Genomic DNA, 16402 nt, shown 5'->3' on the forward strand with positions numbered 1-16402 from the left:
AGATTTTCCTGAAAATGTTTTCTTGTAGTTTTTGTTCCCTGTTCCTGTGTGTAAGATTACAACAAAAACTGGAGGAGCATGTGCATGTACAGCAGGGCCTATTGAGAGAGGAAGGGGAAGCTGTTTCTGCATGTGAGCCAAGAGCCCCATGTTATGCCCAAACTCTGGCAGGGGTTGAAGACAAAAGTCAGCTCCCACTATGTTCCCGCCCTTGGAAAGCACTGGGTCAAGGTATACCCGCTACCTCCTCTAGCTACTGCAATGGGTTGTTAAGCCACTTCTGCTCTCTACAATCAAGGGGCTGTAAGTCCTGTAAGATGGGGCTGCTTCTCTCCAACCCTATTTTCAGAGAGGGACATCTTTCTTCCCCAGCCTCAGAGGACCCTGCACCCAGAAGCATACAAAATATGTTTTCTCCAACTTCCTTCAGTTTTAGTAATCTTAAGTGTTACTTGTAACACTAGTAGGGGAAAAATTAATAAAAAATGAGAATTTCAAAATATCATCTCTTTAAAATAACTACAAGACAGCTTGATATAGGAATAAACATCTCTTTGGAAATGATGGGGCAGATTTAGAACAATTTTATTACACAACTATGAACAAAGTAGTAGCATGCCCTCCCGTGCTTTAATTCACTCAAAGTACATCTAAAGTACAAAATTAATTCGAACTTATTCTATTTGAATTTTCAGAAGCAATTTTATACATTCGGTGTTGTGTGTCCCCACTAAAGCGCGTGAATTCGGCGGCGTGCGTCCACAGTACCGAGGCTAGCATCGAATGTCAGAGCGGTGCACTATGAGAAGCTATCCCACAGTTCCCGCCGCCCATTGGAATTGTGGGTTAAGCTCCCAGTGCATGATGGGGCAAAAACATTCTCACGGGTGTTTCTGGGTGTGTGCCGTCACTCGCTCCTCCCTCCGTGAAAGCTGCGGCAGACACCATACTGCCAGCAGACGATGCAGTACGGTGCACTGCCTGTCTCCTGGTACTATGAATCCACCTCACATGCCCTCTCGTCTTCCTATCTACTCTTTTATCTAACCATTTCCCGCCTTTTTTGGCTACTGTGAACCAAGCAGCACAGCTTCTGCCACAAACTCTGCTCTCCCGCTCTTACATCGCTAGCTAATTTTTCCTGTTGCCTGTCCGTCCTGGGCTCGCATGGAAGCTACGGAAGGCAACAATTCCCCGCCGTTTTTCGGCCATCGTGAACTGAGCTGCACAGCTTCTGCCACTTTTTCCATGCTGTTGATCCTGGGCTCCCGGGGAAGCTACAGATGGCAACAATTTCCCGCCGTTTTTCGGCCATCGTGACCTGAGCCGCACAGCTTCCATCACAAACTCTGCTCACGCTTCCGCTGCAAACTCTGCTCTCCCGCTCTTGCAGCTCTAGCAAGCTTCCTGACTCCGTGAAAGCTACAGAAGAACCATTTACTGCCTTTTATAGCCCATCTTGAACCGAACAGGCCTCCTACATTTTGCACCCTTTTTCCAGAATTACCCGTGCAGGTGCCATAGCGCAGCAATCTTGGAGCCCACTCAGATCTCCGCTGCAGTTTTGACCATTGTAACTACCTCGCGCATTATCCAACAATATATGTGGAGAAGGAGGGAAGGACAAGTCCAGAAACCAAATCAAAAGTTCGCATATGCCAGCTTTCTGCTGCTTGGGCGATCCTCTGAGGTTGAGTGTGTGGATCCCTGCAGCCTCCCCCGTCGTGTTCTTGGGCATCTGGGTGAGGAGGCTATGGAACTTGGGGAGGAGGGAGGGCGGTTATACAGGGGCTGCAGCGGCAGTCTGTGGTCTTGCTGCCTTTCCCACATTAGATCCACCATACAGTGGAGCATATCAGTTTGTTCCCCCATGAGCTTTACCATAGCGTCTCTCCTCTCTTCGTGTTCCTGTAATGCTTTACAGGACTCCGCAATTGTTTGCCTCCACGCATTCAGCTGGGCCCTATCAGTGTGGGAGGACTGCATGAGCTTGGCAAACATGTCGTCCCCAGTTCATTTTTTTCTGCCTTCTAATCTGGACCAGTTTCTGGGACAGAGAAGATAGGGGCCGCGTTGAAACATTTGCACCTGTGGGAGGAGAAAAAGGGAGGGTAGTATTTTAAAAGAAAAATTTCAGAGAACAAAGGGGACACTTTGGTGTGAGTAAGCCATCACACATGGCCGGACAACAGAATTCAGCTTGCAGGCAGCCTACGGGGTTCTGCTTCTTCTACATTCATTTCAATGCTTTCAAACTGCTGGGCCCCCTTTCCCATAGCAAGCAATGCCTGCTGGGTTTGCCATATAAAAGGAGGGCCTGCGGGCTCTCTGGGATGATCGCTTCATACAACATTCCCCCGCGCCCGCACCCACTGCGTGGCTCCGATGAGGCTCTGAGCAGGGATGAGCCCTTTAAACTAAACGCGAACAGCCCAGCACAGCTAGGTTTTGCCCCTGCCCCCCACCACGTGGCTCCCATCATGCTCTCACTCACCTTCTCCAGGGTTATGGTCCAGGAGCCCGCCTTGGGACTGGGGGGAGGCTATTGGCTCCAGCATTAAGAATAGTTCCTGGCTAGGGGGGGAAACGGATTCCCCACTTGCCGCCTGTGCACTGTCGTCCTCCTCTTCGTCCTCCAATAACTCTTCCTCCTCGCTCTATGCAACTCCCCCCTTGCAGGTGTCCACGGACAGTGGTGGGGTATTGGTGGCAACACCCCCCATAATTGCATGCAGCTCACAGAATGTATGGAGCTGTGACCCAGAGAGCCCATTCGCCTCCCTGGCTTTTTGGTAGGCTTGCCTGAGCTCCTTGATTTTTGTACGACACTGCTCTGTGTCCCTGGAGTAGCCTCTTTCCGTCATGGCCCTGGAGATTTTAGCGTACGTATTTGCGTTGGTTTTTTTTGGAACGTAGTTCTGCCATAACAGACTTGTCTTCCCAACATGCGATGAGATCCAGTACCTCCCGTTTGGACCATGCTGGAGCTCATCTGCGAATCCGGGACTGCGTGATCTCCTGTGATGGTGGACTCCGCATGGTCGCCTGTGATGGTGGACTGTGCTAATGGTCACCCGTGCTGATGGTGACCAAACAAGAAATGAAATTGAAAAGTTCCCGGGGCTTTTCCTGCCCACCTGGCTAGTGCATCAGAATTGAGAGTGTTGTCCAGAGCGGTCACAAGGGAGCATTCTGGGATAGCTCCCGGGAGGCTAACAACATTGAATTGCGTCCACAATATCTTTAACCCGAGACTGCAATCTTGATTGAAGCGCTACTCCACTTGCCAAGGTGGAGTACAGAAATCGGATTAAAGAGCCCTTTAAATCGAAAAAAGTTTGGTTGTGGGGACGGAATAATTTTTTTTCCGAATTAACTCGGCTAATTCCGAAATAACAGACTAGTGTAGACTAGGCCTCAGAGATGAAAAGCCTTTCTTAATTCTTTAATTAATCCACACTCATTGCTTTATACTCCTGTATCCCATCAATCTGACATTTCCCACTGAATTAGCTAAACTCAGTGTTACGTTGTTTTACATGCTTTTTAATACAAAAAATGTAGAAAACTGAAAGCTACAAAAAGAAAGGGTCAGGCATGGAGAAACTCTGACTATTAAAGAGTATTTTAATTCTTATAAAATGGTTTTAGCTAGTTTATCTTCAATTTAACTAGATTTAGATGCTAACAATTTTTGTTTCAAAATTAAGTATCTCATAAAACATGATCATTTGACACTAAGCCTTTGAAAACTGAACACAAAGCAGGTAGTAAGGTTTTCAGATTTCCTAACCAAGAAATGGCATTATCAATTTGGCATGTATTGTACATTTGCAAATACAGTACCTTATAAAGGATGTGTAAATACATATGTGAGCATTTTAAATGAAGTGGGTTTTCTTAGTCTGCTTATATGAAACACACTGATTCTTTATCTCTAAAAATTATTTGGAGAGTTACTTCATTTCAAACATTTATGGTCTTGTTTTTATTAAATACTTTATAGGGAAAAAATTGAGAAACACTGGGAAAAAAATCTCATTTTCAATATTAAAAGCAAATGAAATATTAGATTTGCTGTAAAAGTGCAAATACTGCGGCTGTATAAAGTCTTCCTCTTAAAGCCAAGGACAAATATGCTCACCATTAGAATTCTAAGATGAGTGACAAAAATTAGTAAAACTAGCTGTTATCTTTCTCTCCCTCTCTGCCCCTACCCCTAGAGACAGAGAACTGGAAGTTTAAGGGAATGAATGCTGTGGCATTAGGCTCTTAATTCTAAAACAGGTATTTGTGGTTTTGCTATGCTCTATTGGCAGAAACAGAATAGGATTGTTCTCTTTTTCCGGTGTATACTGTAGTAGGAGAGAGATTTTAATTGCAAATTAATTGGCCAAAGACAAGAAACCTGGTTTTACCCACAGTGCCAACGTATTTTGGCAGATCTAAAATACAGTATAAGAATGACAGATATTTGGAGGACTCTTCATTCTCTCTCAATATGATTATACCTTTTACTCCCATCAGATTCCACGTATTCCCTGACAGATTTTATTTTCTTTCTAAGGTTCTTCTGCATTCACCTCACTCTTATAAAATCATTCTACTGTCTACTACTGACATCTAAATTGAACCTGTGTATTTCCAGCATATAATGTGGCAATTAAGCCTCTATTGAATAAACCAGAATTCATAACATTCTTGGAAGATGACACACATATGGAAGTTTTAGTATATAAATTTTATAGGGGCACCCTGAATTTTCTATGTTCAGAGGCTTTATAGGCTTATTTGTGGCAGGCAAATAATTGTACACAGTTGGGCTATAAAGAAGTCACACAGTATCTTTTAAAACATAAATCGCTATATCACATGCCTGAATATGAAACATTTGGAGAGTTACAGTCACGTGTCCCTTTCCTGAAAAATAAGACTTACATGTTTTGACCTCACAGTTGATAATAATTAAGCTGAGAGTCCAGATGGACCTACAAATTTAAGACCAATTTAGTCACTCTTCTGCACACTAAGTAGCATCTTACTCCACTGACATTAACAGAACTACTTGTGGAGAAAGATACTACACTTAAAGTCAGCAAGGATATCAGAACTGGACCCTTAATGACAGCAGTAGTAGCAGAGGTACTGCAGCTAAGTTTTGATAAGGGCATGTGATTGCAACCCACAACTTCAGTTGCTCATAACTCTCTCTCTCACCATTTTCCTTACATGCTGTAATTCAGGGGTCGGCAATCTTTCAGAAGTGGTGTGCCAAGTCTTCATTTATTCACTCTAATTTAAGGTTTTGCGTGCCAGTAATACATTTTAACATTTTTAGAAGGTCTCTTTCTATAAGTCTATAATATATAACTAAACTATTGTTGTATGTAAAGTAAATAAGGTTTTTAAAATGTTTAAGATGATATATTTAAAATTAAATTAAAATGCAGAGCCCCCCGGACCGGCGGCCAGGACCCCAGGCAGTGTGAGTGCCACTGAAAATCAGCTCGTGCGCCATAGGTTGCCTACCCCTGCTGTGATTTCACCTGCTAAGTCTCAGTCCCCAAAGGATTTAAAATATTTTTAAGTTTGGGCAGGTTCATTTTTTAATCATATATTTGGAGAAAAAACACAATATTTTCCCATCTGTAAGAAAATCTTGCAACCCTTTTTGCATGCTCTGATGTATGTAGCCCCCAGTCAGATGGGGATAGCAAAGTTAAATGCTTTCACTGCATCAAGGAAGAACAGTTGCCATTCTCTGCAGAGAGTTCCTTGGCTGACAGGAGGACCTGAGTGTTTATAGAGAGGGGTTATTGCTGTTCTTCTAGTGCGGAAAACTTAGCTTCTCCCACACTAACTGAAAAGCATTCAGGTTGCTAGGTGAAGAAGCTAAGGATTGCAATTGTGAGCTGGTGTGGTGTACAGGTATCTAAGATAACTAGCCGATTGCCCTACTTTCTGAGTATGAATCAGGAGGCCTCCCCTCTTGCACCCTCCTCTCCTTGTGGGATACCGGGAGGAAACACTTCCCCACTTACCGCCGGGCTTAGGTCTCCATCCCCGTGCGAACCTAATTTAAAGCCCTCCTCACGAGGACTGGTTGGTGCTGTTTGATTTCTCAAAAAGTTCTTGACAGGTCTTACTGCATGCTCACAAGAACTCACAAAATAAAAAGTGACACAGAGTCCTTAATGAATTAAGAGGGTGCTTTCCCAATTCCATGTTAAGAACATAAGAATGGCCATGCTGGGTGAGACCAAAGGTCCATCTAGCCCAATGGCCTGTCTTCCGACAGTGACCAATGCCAGGTACCCCAGAGCAAATGAACAGAACAAGTAATCATCAAGTGAGCCATCCCCTAACGCCCATTCCCAGCTTGTGGCAAACAGAGGCTAGAGATACCATCCCTGCCCATCCTGGCTAATAGGCATTGATGGACCTATCCTCCATGAACTTATCTAGTTCTTTTTTCAACCCTGTTATCTTTGCCAGAGGATGTTGTGAAGGCTAAGAGTTCCACAAACTGTGTGCGCTGTATGAAACAATACTTCCTTTTGTTTGTTTTAAACCTGCTGCCTATTAATTTCATTTGGGGACCCCTAGTTCTTGTGTTATCAGAGAGAGTAAATACCACTTCCTTATGTACTTTCTCCACACCAGTCATGATTTTATAGACCTCTATCATATCCCCCCATAGTCGTCTTTTTTCCAAGCTGAAAAGTCCCAGTCTTAATCTCTCCTCATACGGAAGCTATTCAATACCCCAATCATTTTTGTTGTCCTTTCCTGTCTTTTCCAAGTCCAAAATATCTTTTTTGAGATGGGGCAACCACATCTAAACACAGTATTTAAGATGTGGTCACACCATGGTTTTAGAGAGAGGCAATATGATATTTTCTGTCTTATTATCTATCCCTTTCTTAATGATTCTGTTTGTTTTTTTGACTGCCGCTGCACATTGAGTGGATGTTTTCAGAGAACTATCCACAATGACTCCAAGATCTCTTTCTTGAGTGGTAACAGCTAATTTGGAGGGATAGCTCAGTGGTTTGAGCATTGGCCTGCTAAACCCAGGGTTGTGAGTTCAATCCTTGAGGGGGCCACTTAGGGATCTGGGGCAAAATCAGTACTTGGTCCTACTAGTGAAGGCAGGGGGCTGGACTCGATGACCTTTCAAGGTCCCTTCCAGTTCTAGGAGATAGGTATATCTCCATTTATTAAATTATTATATATGTTTTCCAATGTGCATTACACTTTGCATTTATCAACATTAAATTTCATCTGCCATTTTGTTGCCCAGTCACCCAGTTTTGTGAGATCCTTTTGTAGCTCTTTGCAGTCTGCTTGGGATTCAACTATCTTGAGTAGCTTTGTATCATCTGCAAATTTTGCCACCTCACTGTTTACCCCTTTTTCCAGATCATTTATGAGAATGTTGAATAGGACTGGTCCCAGTACAGACCCTTAGGGGACAACACTACTTACTGCTATCCATTCTGAAAACTGACCTTTTCTTTCCAATCTTTTAACCAATTACCAGTCCATGAGAGGACCTTTCCTCTTATCCCATGACAGCTTACGTTGCATCTTGCTAATTCACACAATTTTACTGTGAATCTCACATTTTTTGGTGACTTTCTTAAAGCCCCAGCTCTTCTGGTCAGAGGATAATGAGAGAAACTCACCTTTTGTTTTGAAGAAAAAAAAAGTTCTCTTGCTTTTTTGCTCCAACATGAAGGTTAGAAACTATGAACCCTAAAAGATCAAAAGCCAGAAGGCAAATACAAAGAACTCAAAATATATTTTTAAAATCTCATGATTTAACCCATCTCAATAGTTTTGAACCCCCATGGGGTTCAAAAATAATAAATCACACATGAGGTCCTGTTAATTTGAAAGATTTTGTTTTTAAACAAAGTTATAAATGCCACACTGAGCATGCACAGGACCTTATTTTCATTAAGATTTAGAGTGAACTGCTCAAATATCAATCAGGAAGCATGTGCAAGAAAGAGCAGTGAGGCAAAAAGGCCAGTTTGGTTTCCACCTCCATGGGCAAAACTGAGGAAAAGCAGAAGTGAAAGGTCCCTTTACGTATGTTAACTCTGCCATATATGTTGTATTTTGAATTACAGTTTGCTGTTAAATGAATTTCCTATTTAATGCAAAAAAAGAAAAAAAAATCTAGTTTTAATGCAAGAGTCAAAACTTTCAGGAACTAAAGTTGCTCTGAATGTTAACTTTGCATATTTTGTTACATGCCTGAGTGACAGAGAAACAGTTTAAGGTTTACATTCAACAAAGGAAGGAGGAATGGAAAATATTACATACGTGCAATCTTCACCTCATATAATGAAATTTGTAACAAACTCCTCAAAAAACTAATAAGTAGTATTAATAAAGGTGGCTGAGAACTTTGTGTGAAGCAGAAGAGAATTCTATATAAGATTAAATCTCAATTGAAATGAAAAACGTTCTTGTTTATAAAATTCTTAAAATAAAAATGATCGGAAATACTTAATAAAATTAAGTTTTTAACATACGAAAAGTTTGCTTGTAGCCAAAACATTCATTTGTCTGCCAGTTACATACACACCATAAAAAAGAACGGACTTCATTGGTGATTCAGTGTAACATCTTACAACAATATACATATCTATGCGAAGAACAGAGTCTCATACATAATTGTATGTGTTCAGAATGTATGCTTTGGGAGCAATGGGTCAACTATATCTAAAACTAATTGTGAGTAGAAGTCTAGTCACCTTGGAGAGGTGATCACTTACTAAAGGTAATCCAACATAGTAAAATATTTCAGGATGTCTTTACATGGTTACTTAGGGCATTTAGACACATAGGGTTACCGTTCAGAACAACATTTATCAAGCAACAATTTTTACTGTATGTTGTGTGTAGCTGAAGGAACTTTTGGGTGCAATTAACACTACTTATAAAAGAAACAAACAAATAGAAGAGAATTGCAGAAGACCATCTTACACAGTTTACATGATTTTCAGCATTTCCCAGTGAAACTTGTAAGCAATTTGACTTGACATATTTCCTAATACTGCTTTGGGATCCACTAACAGACCCCTATGTCCATTGAGAGTCCCACTGACTTCAACGGCCATCTGACTAGGTACTGGGGTCCACTCTAGCAGATCCTGAAGCAGGAATTTGGCCTTAACCGGTTGCACATGCATAACTGTTAAATCAAAACATTTCTCTTTTCAAATCAAGCACAGACACTAGTCCTCAGTAAGGATTATGACCTTGAAATATTTCACAATTCAAACTTCACCCTATTTCATTATAGCTCTGTCTAAAACAAACAAACATATTATACACACACACAAAATTAAATATTTTGGAAAATTATGAACAGGTGAAAACAAAGTAGTATAAATTACATGGTTTAACACACAATTGAGTGAACATGGCTGAACAGACCTTAACTTTTGAACAATTAAATTCTCAACCATAACTATGAATTAAAAAGTTAAAAGAAAAAAATCATTAATTCCAATATACAATTGCCATGATCTGTCCTCATTGCAACTCCTTTAAAACAGTGCTGTCCTTTCCTGACTGGCTCTGTAGCTCCTCTCCACCATCTATGCCTCTTCATACCCTTTGCCATGCAGTCACTTCCCTGCAGAATAACCTACAATTCCTCTCCAAGCCTAGCTGGTGCAGAAGCACTTGCTACCTATGTGCTGGCTGACCAGCTGATCTCACCTTCCTCTCACCCACCTGCTTGGTTCCGCATTACTTTGGATACTCCTCCCAATCCTAAATACTCTTCATACATATCGTTCCCCTCATGACTCAATTATATTTATTGTTGCCACCTGTGATGGATATATCATAAATAAATAGTAGGGCAGTCAAGTGATTAAAAAAATCATTCACAATTAATCGCACAGTTAAAGAATAATAGAATACCATTTATTTAAATATTTTGGATGCTTTCTACATTTTCAAATATATTGATTTTAATTACAACCCAAAATACAATATGTACAGTGCTCACTTTATATTAATATTTTTATTACAAGTATTTGCACAGTAAAAAACAAAATAGTATTTTTCAATTTAACTAATACAAATAATGTAGTTCAATCTCTTTATCATGAAAGTTGACATTACAAATAAATATAGAATTATGTACAAAAATATAACTGCATTCAAAAATAAAAGAATGTAAAACTTTAGAGCCGACAAGTCTGCTGGAATGGTGGCTGAAGCATGAAGGGGCATACAAATGTTTAGCATATCTGGCATATAAATACCTTGCAATACCAGCTACAAAAGTACTATGCAAATGCCTGTTCTCACTTTCAGATGACACTGTAAATAAGACAAGAGCAGCATTATCTCCCATCAATGTAAAAAAACTTGTTTGTTTTAGCGACTGGCTGAACAAGAAGCAGGACTGAGTGGACTTGTAGGCTCTAAAGTTTTACATTGTTTTGGTTTTTTTGAGTGCAGTTACATAAAAAAAATCTACATTTGTAAGTTGCATTTTCACAATAAAGAGATTGCACTTCAGTACTTGTATGAGGTGAATTGAAAAATACTATTTCTTTATTTTTACAGTGGACATATTTGTAATAAAATAATATAAAGTGAGCACTGTACACTTTGTATTTTGTGTTGTAATTGAAATCAATATATTTGAAATGTAGAAAAACCATCCAAAAATATTTAATAAATTTCAATTGGTATTCTATTGTTTAACAGTGCAATTAAAAGTGCGATTAATCGTGATTAATTTTTTTAATCACGATTACTTTTTTTTAGTTAATCACATGAGTTAACAGTGATTAATCGACAGCCCTAATAAATAGGAAACAAACTGATATAACTGAAGAAGGGACAACAGATATGTAATGATTTTCCTAATACAGTACCTAAATTTCCCTTCACGTACTTCATCTTTTAAGAAATTCTCAGAGTTGCTGCTGGCACTGATAGATAGTTAATGCACAGTCCTGTAGCCATTCAAGTCAATGACAATACTCCAACATGTATCACTGAATGTACGAGCAGGCTTACACAGTAAGAACTTCTTGTCCATTTCAGAGTAGCCAGTTCAACGAATTGCTTTCCCTAGAAGGGAAGAATTATTAGAGCAAAGGGCCACTAGACTAGTGGCAAATGAATTCAACTATATGTTTAAAATCACAAAAAATAGAGAGAATAAAGAGATTAACTGTTGCACAAGCCAAATTCCTAGAAACATTTTCCAAAATACTAACATTTATAGCATGATGGCCTAGAGAACAGTAGAGTCCTTTGAAAATACTAGGTATCATTTACTTAGTTATTTAAGAGTTTCTTAAACTTAATGCCAGGGGCAACATTAGCTGAGCATTAGGTATTAGAGCATTTTTATTTAATTACCTTTTGTGCAGCAAGATGGAGAGCAGTTCTCCGGCTATGATCAGCTTTATTAATACCTACTCCTGCCTTCAGCAAGGCCTCAGCACAATCTAGCCTGTCAGCCAACACACAGTACATGAGTGGAGTCCTCCCAAACTGGTCGTCTTTATCTTTCAACTCAGGGTTTCCTACAATTATACAAAAGATGATTACTAAAGTTTGCATCACTAAAGCTTAATTAAAGGTAAAATGTTACTATGCATTTGAGAAAGCATGGAATCTGTACAGACAAAACAATCTGTAGTCATAAGTTGGTGCCCCAACAGTAAGTGTTTTAATAGTTAAAAGAGGTACTTACAATTATGAAGGCTACTGTAAAAACAGATCAGTCCCTACTTTTTTTACCCCATCCCATAATAAGGAACAGAAGGAGAAACTTTGTGAAACTTGATTTTAACGTCAATATTATCATCTATTTCACTGCTCATCATTTTAGCATAAACAATCAGCTAGTATGCTTATCCATCTCTCTTTGGATACAAATATTGGTACAGGGTGAGTGAATCAGCTGGTTGCTGCCAAGAGTTGTTGGGATGGGAAACCTGAAGTTCAAGCCCTTCTAAAAAAATTCAGATCACTTCCTTTCCCACCCACAGTAGGGAGAGAATGAAGATGCATCCCCACAGTGCCAAAAGCCTTAACTGCTTCCTGGGTGTCAAAAACAGAAACTAACCCCCACCTTCCTGGGTATCGAATGCCCCAAGTATCCTTTACTAAGCTGTCTAAATTGAGCTCCCACCTGACAACTTCTACAATGTCGTTTTGTATCATCAGTATAAAAATCTGCAACACGTTAGAAATAGAACATTTGGGAGCAGGATAAATAAATCATATTTAATATAAAAATCAACACCTAAAGAATACTATACCGATTATATCACGCAGTTTCATAACTCCCCCTGTGCCCAGAGCCACAACCCACTGAAAGTTAATATGGCCATGCAGGGGATTCCTTCCTCCCCCTTATTCGTTTGTGCAGAACACAACTAGCTCATAATACATATTCAGTCATTCCTGTTTCAGTTTGCAGCATCCTGGGACTACCAATCCCAAACATTCAAAAAACATGAATTGCCCCCCCCCCATATAACAGAATTAGTTTTAAAACCATGATATATTTCTATAAAATAATAAATGTTTGCTTATTGTTATTTGTCCTCTGGTTACTGAGACTTTAAGATTCACATTTTCTCTGCAATCATGAGGGCTAGAAAATTATTTTTTGTAAATGAAAGCTAAGATGCTAATATAATCACGACTCCAGAAGCTGGGGCTTTAAGAATTAAACCTCATGAGTCTCTAGACCAGGGGTAGCCAAACCTCGGCTCAGGAGCCACATGTGGCTCTTTTACAGTTAAAGTGCAGCTCACAGAGCCTGCTACATCCCCCGCCCTCCTCAATTCTCTGCCTAACAGACTGGAGTGGGGAGCTAGGGGCTTCTGCGCTGCAGCTGGGTGATGGGGCTAGAGGCTTCTGCCAGAGACGACTGGTGCCTGCTGAGAGTGGGGGGTGCACAATTTAAAGGTTTGAGTTTTGCCCCCCCCCACACACCTCCTGGGCATGCTCCCTCTTACCCTCAGCAGCCCCTCCCTGCAGCTCCCAGGTGTTAGCTCCACACAGAGAGGCAGCAGCAGCAAACAGCTGGGAGCTGCACAGAGGGGCTGCTGCTTTAGCTCCACAGGAAGAAGCAGCAAAAGCCGCAGCTCCCCTGCATCTCCCCACAGCTGGGTGCAGTTCCCAGCTTGCGGACTCCAGCAGCTGCTGTGCAGGGAGGGGGCTCTGTGGCACCATGTGACCAAGAGCAGGGCCAGCAAATCCTAACAAAAATCGGTGGGGGAGGGAGGAGGAGGTACATGTGACCCCACATGGTCCCCCATGCATCGCATCTGACTTCTGCCTAGCAGGGATCTGCGGGGGCTCAAAGCTTCAGCAGGAGCGGGGCTGAAACCCTGAGCTCTCAACCTTCTGAAGATTTTCATATACGGCTCTGAGGGTCAGTAAGTTTGGCCACACCTAGTGTAGACAAAATTGCAAAAACTGCCACAATGCTTCCAGTCTTCATATTTTACAATTTGTCCTGTCAATGCTGTTAGACTGACTTAACTACTGGGTACACTGGCAAGGTCCAACGAGAAGGTCCTAAAATGCTTCTGGATAGAGGTACATAGAGTCTCAATGGCATTTTGAAACTTTCTTTGGGAAACAGCAGACATATTGTAGTGTACATATATTGTAGCAGACATATTGTAGTGTAAACCCAACCATACACTTTCCACCCCCAGAGATTCTTGTACAAGTCACAGACCAACCTCCCTAGGTCTCTTCTTAACTTCAGAACGGGGATTTTTCCCCGATCATGTCTTCAAGTTAGAAATATCCACATGGCTGCCTTAGGGATAACTTCTCCCAGTCAGTCCCGCTCTTGGGGGGAGACGGTTGGGAGAGGTCCAGGTACTCTCCACGCCAAATTTATACATTGAGAGTGAGAACAACAGGATAACAACAGATATAGCCAGAGGGGGAGGGTTAGGTATAAGGAAGAGCGGGGGGACGGATACTAGACCGACAGGTCATACTGGTAGTACTGTGTCCCTACCAAGTTGGCTGAAAAGGGTGAGAGGAGCCAAACAGCAAAAATTAGGATGTTTGTTCACCAATGCGAGAAGCTTAGGTAACAAAATGGAGGAACTGGAGCTCCTGGTCCGAGAATTGAAACCAGATATCGTAGGAATAACCGAAACATGGTGGAACGGTAGCCATGACTGGAGTACAGGTATGGAAGGGTATGTGCTGTTTAGCAAAGACCGAAACAAAGGTAAAGGTGGGGGAGTAGCATTGTATGTCAATAATGAGGTGAAATGTAACGAAATAACTAGCAATGCAATGGATAATACGGAGTCTGTTTGGGCAATGGTGACATTGGGGAAGAAAACTACTAGAGCGTCCCCTGGGATAGTGATTGGGGTGTGCTATAGACCGCCGGGATCTAGCCTGGATATGGATAGAGAGCTCTTTAATGTTTTTAAGGAGGTAAATACTAATAGGAACTGTATGATCATGGGAGACTTTAACTTCCCGGATATAGATTGGGAAACAAATGCTAGTAATAATAATAGGGCTCAGCTTTTCCTAGATGTGATAGCTGATGAATTCCTTCATCAAGTAGTTGCTGAACCGACGAGGGGGGATGCCATTTTAGATCTGATTTTGGTGAGTAACGAGGACCTTGTTGAGGAAATAGTTGTAGGGGACAACCTTGGCTCGAGTGATCATGAGCTAATTCGTTTCAAAATAAATGGAAGGATAAACAAAATTGCCTCTGAGACTAAGGTTTACGATTTCAAAAGGGCTAACTTTACTAAATTAAGGCGACTAGTTAGGGAAGTGGATTGGACTAACATATTTAGGGATCTAAAGGCGGAAGACGCCTGGGGTTACTTCAGGTTGAAGTTGCAGGAGCTGTCAGAGGCCTGTATCCCGAGAAAGGGAAAACGGTTCGTAGGTAGCAGTTTTAGACCGAGCTGGATGAGCAAGCGTCTCAGAGGGGTGATTAAGAAAAAACAGAAAGCGTACAAGGACTGGAAAATGGGAGGGATCAGCAAAGAAACCTACCTTATTGAGGTCAGAGGGTGTAGGGAAGCAGTGAGAAAGGCAAAGAGCTGGGTGGAGATGGACCTAGCGAAGGGGATTAAAACCAATAGCAAAAGGTTTTTTAGCCATATAAATAGGAAGAAAACCAAGAAGGAAGAAGTAGGACTGCTTAAAACTTTAAACGGAGTGGAGATTAGGGATTATCTTGGCATGGCACAATATCTAAACGAATATTTTGCCTAGGTCTTTAATGAGGCCTATTGACTAAACCCGTTATCCTATCGGGGGGGGAGAAGTTGGAGCGGGGGCCGGGGCCAGGGCCAGGCGGGGGGGGGGGGGAAGCGACGGCCGGGGCCGTCGCCGCGCCGCCCGGTCTTCGGCAGTGGGGGGCCCCGTCTGTTCCGGGACCCGCCGCCGAAGTGCCCCGAAGGCCCGCGGCGGGGACACCCCCCCGCCACCGAATTACCGCCGAAGACCGGGCTGCGCTTCGGCGGTAATTCGGCGGCTGGGGGTTCCCGCCGCGGGTCTTCGGGGCACTTTGGCGGCGGGTCCCGGAACGGAAGGGCCCCCCGCCGCCGAAGACCCCGGGCCCCCGGAATCCTCTGGGCGGCCCTGCCCTGGAAGGGGTTTTGCTTTGCTCTCAGAGACAGAGTGTGAGAGACTTGGCCAGAGGGCTGAGTGGCTAGAGACCCACCACAGACAGAGTGTGTGCAGGGGCCTGCACTCAGCCTGAACGGGGCGCTCATGAGACGTGAGTATGCCCCGTTACACATATATAAAAATTAAACTTATTTTTGAATCCCCCTCTTCTTTCCCTTCAGGGCAGCCAAGCACAATGTCCGACTTTGAACAGGCATGATTCAGTACCATACTAAAAGTGCTCCATTTAGTCCACTGCCTCACCCTTGTGCTCTGCTTTATTACCTGCTGAGAACATACGATTTTATATGAACTAGAGTTATTAACAGACTCCAAGTAATAGTAAGTAACTATAGTACTGAGTTAACTCCCAGTATTTACCTTGTTTGTGATAGACAAGAGACCAGAAAATGTAATGCCATCTGCTATGGAATTACCTCCTGTAGTTCTCTGTCATCTCTATTCTTGGACACCAGAGTTTCCAGTAAGTCTGAGAGCCTCCTGATTAGAGCTGAGGAATTAATTGATTTTTCGGTTCACTGGCAGTTTAAAAAAAAAAAAAAAGTGTGTGTGGGGGCGGGGGGGAGAGAAGAGATTCGGTTCAACCTGAACCAGAAAGAGAGGTTACTTACCTTGTACAATAATTGGAATTCTTCAAGATGGTGTCTCTCTACCGGTGCTTCCCATCAGGCAGTGTGCATACCCATGCAGTCTTGATTAGAAA

The 16402-nt window shown here is 42.2% G+C and overlaps 1 protein-coding gene across 8 annotated transcripts in view; it reads right to left on the minus strand.

Annotated features, from left to right (window-relative positions):
- The window catches only part of INVS (inversin), a 234669-nt gene that overhangs the window by 193576 nt on the left and 24691 nt on the right, over window positions 1–16402 (minus strand). For 5 of the 8 annotated variants that reach the window (XM_045005801.1, XM_045005802.1, XM_045005795.1 and 2 more), the window contains 2 exons: window positions 11410–11576; window positions 11062–11115 (listed from right to left, as the gene is read on the minus strand). The exons of 1 other annotated variant lie outside the window; for it this stretch is intronic. In XM_045005801.1, the coding sequence (XP_044861736.1) occupies window positions 11062–11115; window positions 11410–11576 (221 nt within the window). The remainder of the gene's footprint in view (window positions 1–11061; window positions 11116–11409; window positions 11577–16402) is intronic. 2 more of the 8 variants (XM_045005806.1, XM_045005803.1) reach the window with 1 other exon arrangement.

Source organism: Mauremys mutica, chromosome 2 (genome assembly GCF_020497125.1).
Source record: "Mauremys mutica isolate MM-2020 ecotype Southern chromosome 2, ASM2049712v1, whole genome shotgun sequence".
NCBI classification, from domain to species: Eukaryota; Metazoa; Chordata; order Testudines; family Geoemydidae; genus Mauremys; species Mauremys mutica.